The sequence below is a fragment of the Festucalex cinctus genome, chromosome 13 (assembly GCF_051991245.1).
Source record: "Festucalex cinctus isolate MCC-2025b chromosome 13, RoL_Fcin_1.0, whole genome shotgun sequence".
Lineage (NCBI taxonomy): Eukaryota > Metazoa > Chordata > Actinopteri > Syngnathiformes > Syngnathidae > Festucalex > Festucalex cinctus.
The window spans coordinates 9,593,093-9,605,550 of NC_135423.1; the positions used below are offsets into that span (position 1 = coordinate 9,593,093).

Sequence of the window (12,458 nt, forward strand, 5' to 3'; positions counted from 1 at the left end):
ATCCACAACTAAAGGCTGATGGAGCGATTCAGCGTCCAAATACCGGTACTTTTTTTCCAATTAGCGCATGTTACTGCCCGCTAATGGACGTTTTGGGTGCAACGCTGACTTGGAGGCTGCAGTTGTGTAGCACAACCAAAAGAGGGCAGTGCAGTCACGCCTTTTTCTTGACACTAAAAACATGACATTGGGATTTCCGTTTCAAATCAAATGTTTACGGCAAAGGTCAGCAACCTTTTTGAAGTTCAGCACCACTTCTTGGGAACTAATTAATGCGAAAGGGCTGCCAGTTTGAAAACACAGTTCGGAAAAATAAGAAATCACCGTTTAATCATAGGACAGTATTATTTATGCGGGTCTGATACTAGGTGCTTTTTAAAATACAGTAGTCAAAAATCGGTTTAATAAAATCGACTGATTGTTATTTATGTTTGTATATATTTATGATTAGCCCCCACACCCAAAAGGTGTGAAATTGATCAAGATTTGCAGCTTTCTCTGTTGTAAAGTTAAACAAATACTAAAGGAAGGCCGGTCACGCCGAAAATAGTAATACAATTAAATATATAACATTTTATTTCTATCTTCCAGTGTTGATATTCTCAAATGATCACGACTTCAGCATTCCTGGGAAATCACAATAGTTTCATGGTGGTGAGCTATTTTTAGAATAGGCCTACCTGGGGCCCGCTGACTTTAAATGTCATAACAACCCCCACCCCGTGATACCCGCCCCCATAGGAGAAACTTCTCTTCTTGTCCACTTCCTGCTTTAGGTTGCCCTTTCTCGTCAGGAAGCGCGAGTTGGTCGAGCGAGCGATATACAAATCATCAAAAGTGCGGTTTGGAGCGAGACCGCGTCACTTCCTGTCACCAACCTGAAATAAAAAGCCTGCCGTCCAGCCGACGGTGATAAAACGATACCACTTCCACATTTAAAAAAAAAACAAAAAACAAAAAAAAAACGGATGTAAAAGTGGCCCAAAGGCACTGCAAGAATCGCACGCATTCACCTGCAACCGACTGGTCGCCGTCTTTACATATCGAAGCGACCAGTCCCATAGTTGTCTATTAAATGTCCTGGTTGGCTTTTGTTGGTATCTGCACCCTGCCAGATGTTGCCTTCCTCACAGGAGCATCTGTAAATTTGAGAATCAAACAAACATACAAGATCACACCTGAATTTAGCGGGTCACTGTGGGAAAGCTGCCTGTGTTTGTCATGCAAATGACAAGTGCGAGCAGAACTGGTGCAGGCGGAGGAGGAAGTGGAGAGCAGTAGAGCGCACGTTACTGGAGGTAAGTTGAAAAGCTTTTTTTCTGCGTTATGTGTGTTTAACATCTCGTGTCATCTTCTCTTTTTACAAAGAAGAAAAAAAGTTCAGGAAAGGCCTGAGCCTGTGCCAGCACTGCCAACATTCAGTTTTGGAGTCGTCTTTGCATCCATCAGATGACCCGGTTGTGTTGTGAAGGTATGTTTTTTGTTGTTATTGTTGTTTTTGTGAAAGTCGTCTGTGTGAGGAGAGCTTGGATGCGCTCATGTTGAAAGGCCACCCTACTTCAATTGTGTGTATCCATTCGCGTCTTTTATGGTGGAATCCATTCAAATCCCTGACAAGCTTGACTGCCAGAATTTTTTTTTTTTCCCCAGCAGCTGCGAATGTGGAATGAGGCCAAACTAAGTTTGACCTGTTCAAGAGTGACAAGTGATTGGGCACAGCTTGAGGTCTTAACTGCTGTGGTGGTTTGGGACTTGGTCTCTTCAAATCCACACCTCGGACACACTTTACATCGAATATGAAATACAAAGCAGATAGCCGGACTGATTATATATTCATAATTTTGACAAACATCACTATCTGTCATTTTTAACTAATTTGCTCCCAAAAACGTATTAATACGTTCTATTTTAAAAATTAGCATGCTCCTAAAAACGTATTTATACCGTTGTTTTTGTTTGTTTGTTTTTTAATGCTAGAGCATACAGAAGGCTTTGATGCAGCCTCTGAACTGAAGAGAACACTAGAAGCAATGGTAGTTATTACAAAAACGGCCAGCAGGTGGCAGCAGTGTATGACATCAACCAGGGCCATGTTGCAAAAAGCTCTTTTCCTCACTGTTTTAAACAAATTGGTGAATAATGATGAAACCTAGCTCTGTTCTAATGCCAATTGCTGCAAAACAGAAACGGACAGAAATATACTTTTTTTTTCCTTGATGAAAGAAGAGACTCTAATCTTTCTTTTGGTAGGTTCCATGTTTTTATAGCCATAAAACACAATATTCTGTGGCTCAAAATCAGTCAAAATCCAGTAAAACAGCCATGAGCGAAGGGGCTTGCTTCAGTGAAAATAGCTGTGAGTGAATGAGTTAAAAATCTGATGGCCGATCAATTTGAACTATTTAGTTAATTTACAATAATAATAATAATAATAATAATTAATGATAATAATAAACAATAGGGAGCTAGTATTTTGAAATTGATCTATTTTTAGATCGATTTCATAATATTTTTACTGGGGGTGTAATCAAAACCAATTTGAACCAATCAACGATTCATCTTTTTGGAGCGATGCACCCCAGCTATGAATCAGTGTAAATCGGTTTGATATTGCAGATGACTTGTTTCTTTCATTCAAGTTAACTTGAATTGTTTGGGCTTTGGAGAGCTTTTACATGTTGTTCCATTCTGAGTAAACAATGACAAAAAGCTACCAAATTGAATCACACGGTAATCTCACCAAATTCACTTGACACAGATTGAGTTGTGTTTTCTTACAAAGAGATTTCTTCAAGCATGGCCTCCTTTTCCTGTTTCTATACACGGGAAAATGAAACCCCACTTTGGAGGGATCCATTTTCATCCTGCATGTAATTGCGTTTGCGTCTGGAGGCCATGAATCAGAGCCGACTGCATTCCAACCAGCGTCCACATCTGCAGCTGGGAACAGCAAAGTTGCATCAAATGCCACTCGTGGACCCGGAAAATGGCGCAACTTCTACTGTGGGCTCCTCACAAGGGGGATTTGATGCCATTTTCCTGAGCTTAGAGAGAACCCCCCCCCCCCCCCCCCCCCCCCCCCCGTTGCTTGCGCAAGAAGGCGTAGACTTCATTGTAAAAATGTCGTCTCGGTCTCCGAAGGGTACAGCTGGATTTTTTTTTCTGCTGTGCTGTTTCGAGGCTCTTCCAGATGCTGCCTGCTAGGAAAATGAAATCCCACGTTTGGCACTTTCCAAGTTGGACCCTTTTCCAGGAAATGGGCTTTTACTGTCAATGCTGCCCGAGTGTCGGATCATTCCACTTGGGTCGAAAAAGCTCTTACGAGGAGGTCCATTTTTCTGGGTAGTTACAGAACTGTAAAGAGGTGAAACTTGCTAACAAAGAATACCTGTAGAACATTTCAGTATGATGTCAAGTGTAAGAATGTGTGACACAACCAGAAAATCTTCTCAAAAATACTTGTCACATTTTTTTTTTCAATTCCAGTCACTCCATTCCATCCAATCCCGTGCGGTCTGTCTCTTCCCATTCCTCCTTTCATCCCTCATCCTGTACTCAATCACAATCAGTCTTCACGTTACTGAAGTTTCTGCATCTTTTCTCGAGGATCCGCAATCATGAGCGTCCCGGTCGGAGTGACCAAATTCTTCAACCAGTCTTCCAACCAGACCTCGTCCACGTCGCCGCTACCGTCGTGCGGTAACTTCCCCGCCGCCTGGACCCGCCACATTTTCACTGTTGTCTACAGCCTGGTCTTCCTGGTGAGGTTCTTCAAAGGTCTCACAAAACATCATATTAAAAAAAAAAATAGCATCAAAATGCTCAACTGTGAACAACTACATGAAAACACAATTCATATTATGGGCGCCACACCCCTAAAAGCGTTTGTTCAACCGACTTCTTAAAGTGCACCCGTGGTGGCCAGCAGGAAAAATATACAGGGTTTAGCAAGAAAAAATGGATCCGAACCAGTTTTGGTGACAACTGATTGTATTAAAGCAAGTTTGTAATAACTCACGGGACCGACCGCTCAACACACCATTTAGTTATTTGTTATAGAGATCGAACCCAAGAGTAAAAGTCCAGACAGTTGACGTCCCCCAAAGCACTTAAAAACAGCAACACCATTCCTTTAACATGTACACAAACATGAACCAATGTTACATAAACAGCTGTTCTAGGGCCCGACCGATATGCATTTTTTTTAAGCCGATGCCTATTTTTGTCAGAAAGAAAGACAGATAATCTGTTTAATTTAAAAATATATATTGAATGCATAAAATATTATTCAATTTCAATTGTATCGTCCCTTCGATTTTAGCATTTGCGCTAAGCTAGCAATGTTTTAAAAAAAACGAAATGTTGTGTATCTAAATATACAGTGGATGCAATTCTTATCGTTGCGTGTTTAGTTTTACAGTTAACGCCAACTGGGGTGTCATTAAACAGCTTAAAGGATGGTTAGGGACAACAGAATAACATATGCTACAAACTTGCTAGTTGCTAATGCTACGCAAGCTAAATGGTGCATTCAGGGTACTTACACAGCGTCGGAAACTTCAGTTTTCTTCGTTGATAACTTTTTAAGGGGAAAATAAGCGTCCGATTCTTTTGGCCGGTGTGTTTGAAGCGGCGTCCGATTAATCGGTCGGGCCCTTAACAGACCACTCTCGCAAAGGATCATCAATAGACTGAGCTAGTTATTAGCCTAAGTAACGTGAATACAAATAAAACAATACAAGTGGCCTCAAAGCAAAAAAAGATTGAATTTGAGAATGCTGAAGTTGAAAGGAAGCATCTTTCTGTATTCCCGTTTAGACGGGGCTGCTGTTGAACGGTTTGACGCTGAAGGTGTTCCTGCTCGGCGCTCGCTCGTCGCGCTGCGTCACCGTCTACCTCAAGAACCTGGCGGCCGCCGACTTCTTGCTGAGTCTTTGCCTTCCCTTCCGCATCGCCAAGCACGCCGCCGCTTCTCAGCCGCTGCTTCGGACCTACTGTAGCTTCGGGGCACCCGCCTTCTACCTCAACATGTACGCCAGCATCCTGTTCATGGGATACATCGCCGCCAATAGGTACGTGGCGTTGCAAGTGCTGGCCGACATTACAGTACCAACGGAAAGTTTGCCATTTTGGGCTTTTTGGGTGAAAGGTTGTGAATCTTTCCAAAAGAAAAGACAATTGGACGTGGAGACATGCTAGCTGTTAGCATGTCTCAAGCTGTCACTAACAAGCCCCTCCCACCAGGTACATGAAAATCGTCCATCCATTGGGAACACACTTCCTGCAGTCGGTGAAGGCGGCTTACGTCATCTCGGCGGTCACGTGGCTCGTCCTGCTCGCCATGACGGGTGCTTACGTCATCCTGTCGCTGGTCACTCAGGAGGCTCCGCCTCTGCTGTCCGCCGGCATGGCGAGCTGCAACGACCTCCAAAGCGGACAGCTCAAGCGCCTCTACAAGGTCGGCCCGTTTTTTTTTCTTTTCATGTTCACGTTTGTCGTGACTATCTGAACGAGCGTTTTGCATGACAAGCTCTCGTTTGCAAACGGCTTGCCGCTTCATCAATGGATTTGTTGCTTGCTTGTCAATTATTGTCTATTAATCGTTAATAAATTGGTAATTTGGTTGGTGGGTCAGTCAGTCCCATTAATTGATTGGTTATTTGGTAAATTAGTTGTTTGGTTAGTAAGTCGGTCAGTCAATTTATTGATTTGAATATTAGCTATTTAGTCAGTTGATGATTGTTGGTTAATTGATTACTCGATTAATTGGTTATTTAGTCAATTAATCAGTTGGTTTAATTGGTCAATTGAATTGGTTCGTTTGGAAGGTGGATTAATTGATTGATTAGTTATTTAAGTGGTTGGTTAGTTTATCACGTGATTGATTGGTTGGCTTTCATTTAGTTAATTAATCAGTTGGTTTGTTAATTAATTGGTCCATTAGTCGGTTAGTTAGCAAGGTGGGTCAACTGATTGATTGAGTAGTTATACTGTGTGCTTGGTTAGTAAATTAAACAGTTAGTTGGCTTTCACATACTAATCAGTTGGTTAGTTAGTTAATTGGGTAGTTGGTTTGGACGTTGGGTGAATTCATTGATTGGTGAATTATTTAGTCAGTTAAATGGTTGGTTAGTTGATTACGCGATTGGTTGGCTTTCATTAGGTCAATAATCAGTTGGTTTGTCAGTTAACAGTCAATTGGTTGGTTGGTTTGGTAGGTGGTTCAGTTAATTATTTGGTTATTTAGTCAGCTGAGTGGTTGCATAGTTGATTGCTCAATTAGTTTGTTTGTTGATCAATTTCTTGGCTGTTAGTAGATTATTGGTTGGTTGGTTGATGAATTAGTTGGTTGGCAGTGGATTAATCAAGTGGTTGGTTGGTTGTTCATTTGATGGATTGGTTAACTCATTCACTGCCATTGACGGATATACACGTCAATGGGAACGGAATTGACTTAATTCATTCACTGCCATTGACGGATATACACATCAATGGCAGTGAATGGGTTAATTGGTAAATTGATTGGTTAATTAGACAATTAGCTGGTTGGTTTGCTAATGTGTTTGGTTAGTTGATTAGTCAGTTGATTGGTTGGTGGTAACTTGGTCAGTCGATTGATTTAGTTGATTAGTCAATTGATTAGTTGGGTGGGCGGTAGGTAGTTAGGTAAATTGATAGGTGCTTTGGTTGGTGGATCAGTTGATAGGATGGATGTTTTTTTCAGTTGATTGGTTGGCATAGTTTCCCTCTTCATGTCTGAAGAAATCCCTTCGGCTTCAAGCAACCACTGAGAGTGCAATTGGCAAAATTGGACTTGAGCAGATGATGATGATGATGATGATGATTTGCCTGCCCTGTCATTTGTCTTCCAAGGTGGTCCACGCCTTCTCTGCCGTCATCTTCTTGCTGGTGCTGGTGGTGCTGCTCTTCTTCTACGGCAGCACCTCCCGCCGGCTGGCGGCGGCGCAGCGGCGGCGTACGGCGTCCTCCAGCAAGCTGGTCAAGTCCCGGCGGAACATCCTGGTCCTGGTGAGCGTCTTCTGCGTGTGTTTCGTGCCCTACCACCTGGTGCGCCTGCCGTACGCCGTGCTCAAGCCGCCCGGCTGTTCGGCCAGGGTGGCTTTTTTCTACCTGAAGGAAGCCACCGTCGCAGTGTCCGTTTTCAACATCTGCCTGGACCCGCTCATCTACTTCCTGTTCTGCAACGCTTTCCGGGAGCAGCTGAGCCGGAGACGCTTCCTCGGGTCCGGCAGGCTGGCCGTCAAAGACGAACAGATGAGCGGCGGACAAACGTTCAGGAAGACGTCCAATTGCCCGTCCGGTAGTTACTTGACTTGACTGTCACCTTGTTTCTTTGACGATGACTTCCGACGGCCACAGCTTGTACGTTTTTCCAGCGAATCCACAAATGCCCAACAGCAAATATGTGTGGCCATTCACTGCATAATGGTACCTTGAGATACAAGTTGAAATCATTCCATGAGCATGCTCGGGACTAAAAAAAAATACGATCTCAAATCTCCTTTTCTCATTGAAATGAATGGAAAGGCATTCGTTCCAGCCTTCTTATATAATGAAAATAATGTTGTAATGTGTATTTGAAGCAGTAAAAATAAGGGTTCCAACCAAAAGATACAAAGAAGCGCCATAAAAGGACACGCAAATCAGGCAGTTGCAAACTAAGTTGACCTACAATCACAAAAATTTTTTACAGCCACTAAAACGAATACAATTCCTTGTTAACATGTAACTTCACATATTGGGCTTTTGCATTGCATAGAATAGCAAAGAAGGCAACATCGTTTTAATTTCTAGTGTTGGTGTAAATAAAATGGAAATGAAAGGCATCACTAAACAGAAATGGTTGTAGATGGCAAAAGCCATGGGGAAAGGGAAGATGACAATTTTAAAGAATCAAGAGTGTTGGGAAGAAGTGATAGATGGAATGCAAAAAATAGAAACGTCAAGAATTGAATTTGGACGTACACGCTTAGCCTTCTTTTCAAGAACTGTCAATGTGGGGAAGAAGAGACAATAGAACATGTCATTATACATTGCACAAAATATGAGAGAGAGAAGACAAATGATACATCTGTTGGAAAAAAGGGGAAATTGAAACTGAACGTTTCTGGCCAATCGCCATAAAACTCCATCAGAAGAAGAGTTCATGCATTTCTGAGGTTTTCCTGAACACATCATTCACGCATAGGGAGAGAGCAGGTGTTTTGATTTTTATTTTATTTTTTTACACTCTATTTTTTACTGTGACTGATGAACATTGAAAAACACAATTGCTATTGAGAATTCGAACATCCGACTAGTTTGTGATAGTTCTGCATTGCAATGCAAATGCTTCCTCTACACGGTGAAAACAAACCGAGTATTTGTATTGTTTTTGCCTGTGACTAGCATACAAACCAGGGCTGACCAGACAGATTGTTCTTGTAGTCAAACACATTTCATCACATTTTGAAATCAAAGTAATCCTCACAATTCAAATTGCAATGATCTAAAGTCCAGTGCTTTTCAATGAGCGGAGAGCATCATTTATTTTACCATGGAGACACGTGAAACTTGAATCTAAAAAGAAGCATTTATAATTAGAGTAAAAAGTGCAGAGAGCTCCTTAAAGTTTTGCTTTACAGTTAATGAAGTTTTACAAAATGTCAATATTTCTAAAATGTTAATGTTTCAAGTGCAGGAATCCGTTATTGTTGTGTGTGTGTTTTTTTTTGTTTTTTGTTTTTGTTTTGTTTTTTTTAAGCTGATGCTGATATGCATCAAAATGTCAAACATTGGTGTTGATAATTAGCCCCACCGATCCCTACATTTATGGTGGATGAAAGGAAAGAAAAAAAGTATTTACATATCAGCAAATCTGAGGATTTGGACTTTGTACAATTTAGATTTCAAAATTAGTTTAAATCATATTCTTCCTTTTGGTTTTGTGTCCAACCAGCTTGCTGGCAACGATTTTTTATTGCGTTTATTTATTTTTGATTTTATTTTTGATTGTGTTTAACCGTCATTGGGTTTTAACTTGTGTACTCTTCATGCATGTTTCACTTTGAAAAATCAATATCATCAAGAAAATAATTTGAGGTTATGAGTGGCAGATATACATTGTTCAGATTTGTTTTGTTTTTTTATGTGCTAAATGTCTCACTTTACTTAATCTGTATTTCAAAAATAGGATCACAAAGTCATTGAAGGCAGAGATGGAGAAATTCAGGTGGCCACCTCATAGCAGGTCGAAGTCGAGTATTTGACTGCCAGTTGTCAGGTTTCAGCGCATTCAAAGTGGAGACATTTTTCACCGTTTTCAAGCAAATTTGGTAGGTCTGTTAATAGCAGTCGACTCTATGGGGCACACATTTTATTTTCACTTTACAGAGACTTAAAGAACGGTTTTGGCCAAAGGTTGCAGAGTTATACATTTCATATGTAGCCTTATTCACAAAAAAAATAATAAAAATAGAAATTCAAACTCAGATCGCTGGCAGTTTGAGGACTTTTTCTCCTTTTTAGGCCAGCGAAAAGAGGAGCGAGAGAAAGAGAGGAAACCAAGGCGGGGTCATTTCGTGTCGTGGGAACGGCTGGAAAAAAAACACGCACGTGCGCGCGCACGCACGTAAAAGAAACACAAGTGCTTCCAATTTGAGCCGACGTCACTTTTCACTTTAGACCGACCGGCTTGCTTGTCGCTGCGGCGTGACCTCATTCCGACACGGTGGAGTCACAAACGTTGACGTCATGGGAGCGAATTTCAAAACATTCCCATGTCAAATTTATTCTGAGTAAACAAGCAAGCGTCATTTAGTTTTGCCTTTTTTTTTTCTTTTTCTCACAAGATCATTTTTAATCGAGTCAATGTAAATATACCATTTTCAAAACTTTTGACATATGCATTTAGCATATACATTAAAAAAAAAATTTGTCTCAATTTCTTAATCAACTATAGTTTTATTTTCTGCTTGTTGAAGAACTCTATGTAATTTGGACACTTTGCAGAGGCAAATTCTTTGGGTATCATCTCATAGCAAAATTCCCTGCTCAAGTTACCTTTTACTAGCAAAACAGTGCCGCTGGTTTGTGGTGTTCATGAGTAGAACCTGGAAGCGACAAGTTCTAAGAATTTTTCTGTTTGATTCCATTTTGATGGTTTTGTATTTTACATTAATTCCATTTACTCAAGTATCTATCTGTTACAAGCTTTGAAGAAAAAAGTAGGAGCAAAAGTAGAAAAATTATTAATCACCATTAACTGGGGAAAATTGTATGATTAATTCGTTAAAACATTTTCATCATTTGACAGCAGTAATTAGAACTAATGACAAAGAAATATTTGCAAAATGAGTAATTCCACATATATGTTATTAGGGATGTAACGATACGGACAATATCGTGATATTAAAACTGCCACAATATCGTCGTCGTCATGTCCACGATATTTAAAAGCAACAATGCTGTTAAAAAAAAAAAAAAAAAAAAAGTCAGATTGATTTCCATTTGTGCAATTGTACCACCCTCTGGTGGCTACCTTTTCAGTGCAATTTAATTTTCATTAGGGATGTTTTGGCCCTTCTATGTTTAAAATCTATGCTAATTGTCGTAATATGCGTGTGAAGCGAGTCAATATGTGGAGGAACTCAATGTGTGCGTGCATTAGCAAGTAAGCGCCTCAATATTAATTCTATTAAGTAGTATTAGAGATTTTAGATTGTTTATATGCATTGCTTTTATGTACAAAAGTACAATATTGTGCGTTTTTTTTGTATGGGCACTTATTTTTTATTTTTTTTATATCGCCAACTTCCCCACAATATCGTGATAATTATCGTATCATGAGCTTCATATCGTGATAATATCGTATCGGGATCTTTGGATAACATTTTTTAAAATTAGTTTAATTGATTAATTGTAAATGAAATTGCTGCGACCCTGGAAAGCCGGTAGAAAATGGAGGGCTGGATAAAATTTGAAAATAAATATTTTTACATATAGATTTAACATGTACTTTTCATGTATTCATATATTTAAATATATCTTGTAAAATTGATATATATTGTACATAATTTCTTAAAAATATACATTAAAATTTAAAATTAGCTGCAGATATAAAATCCATTTTATATCATAAAATGATCATAAATAAATATGTCATTATACTTTTCATATCCCATTTAGTATGCGGCTAGTTCATTTATTGTATAAATAAACCATAAACAAAACAATTTTACGAATGTTTTTATTGTATTGTATTGTCAATTGTTCATGATTTATCATTAAAATAATAGTTGACATATAAAGAGATATAAGTCCACCATAAATGATTAAAATCCATTGAATGTCATTTTTGTGTCATGTAATGAATTGTAGGGTTGGATGATGATTTGCGGAACTGCACTTTGGAGCGCGTGTGTGCGGCTCAAAGTTTTAAGACCCTTGATGGGACCCTTAAAGCAGCGCGACCGCAAGCTTCTTTTGCATCCCATCGATATCTTTGGCAGATGTTTGAAGCCTTCAAATAGTCTGAGAAAAAGTCAACTTGCCGCATGGCAAAAAAAAAAAAGAGCACCACTTGTGTGTGTGTGTGTGTGCGCGCGCGCGTATGGATGTGAGCACGAATGCGTGTTTGCGTCTCAAGCAGACAGTCGTGACCTCTTCCTCCGTCTGACTCAGCCACAAGAAGACAAATGAAGCTTTAGTCATCACAATCTGCAACTCGGGAGGGCCATGTTTGAATTTGATTGGCACAATCTGTTTGGTCTACACAGGTGCGGGATTGTTTTCCCACACGTAGTTTTTATGACAAGTGCGTGATTGTTTTGTCACACAAAGCTTTAAAACTGCCACGCGTAGTTTTGCATGATTGTTTTGACCATAAGCATCTGACTGTTGTGCCACTTAGTTGTAATTGCTTTGACGACACAAGCATGTGATTGTTATGCCACACAGTTTTGCATGTAGATTTGAGTTATTGTTTTTTTTGTTTTTTTTGTTTTTTTTTAGAAGCAAAAAATGTAGCTTTAAAAATGATTGCTCTGGCATCTTAAATGTATGATTGTTGTGCCACGTGTACCTTTGAGTGGTTGTTTTTACCAACACAAGCACATGATTGTTTTGAGTGATTGTTATGACAACGCAAGTGTGTGATTAATTGTGATAATGCTACATATAGTTTTGCGCAATAGTTTTGACGGCAAGCTCGTGATTGTTATGTCACATATAGTTTGGAGTGATTGATAACACAAGCATGTTATGCTACATATATCTTCTTATATTTATTGTTTTGATGACATGAGCGTGTGATTATTACGCCATATGTAGGCTACTGCAGATTATTATTGTTTTGGTGAGTGAGTGATTGCTATGCTTTACGTAGCTTTGAAAAATTATTTTTTATTTTATTTTTTTTCTTATGAGACCAGCACAAGATTATGACACATGTAGCTTTA

At 39.6% G+C, this 12,458-nt stretch overlaps 1 protein-coding gene across 1 annotated transcript; it reads left to right on the plus strand.

Moving 5' to 3' along the window:
- The first annotated feature begins 976 nt into the window (after positions 1-976).
- LOC144033788 (P2Y purinoceptor 14-like) lies at positions 977-9,922 on the plus strand. The gene is made up of 6 exons (XM_077542123.1): positions 977-1,298; positions 1,369-1,471; positions 3,607-3,761; positions 4,819-5,072; positions 5,245-5,458; positions 6,874-9,922. Exons 2-6 carry the CDS (start codon positions 1,450-1,452, stop codon positions 7,336-7,338), a joined length of 1,110 nt encoding a protein of 369 aa, XP_077398249.1. The 5' UTR covers positions 977-1,298; positions 1,369-1,449; the 3' UTR covers positions 7,339-9,922.
- The last annotated feature ends 2,536 nt before the right edge of the window (positions 9,923-12,458 follow it).

Bases quoted from the DNA above. Each gene is read 5' to 3' on its own strand.
- LOC144033788 (XM_077542123.1), top strand. From the start codon at position 1,450: ATGACCCGGTTGTGTTGTGAAG. The intron at 3,762-4,818 runs GTGAGGTTCTTC...ATTCCCGTTTAG, and splicing joins TCTACAGCCTGGTCTTCCTG to ACGGGGCTGCTGTTGAACGG. The intron at 5,073-5,244 runs GTACGTGGCGTT...CCCTCCCACCAG, and splicing joins GGATACATCGCCGCCAATAG to GTACATGAAAATCGTCCATC.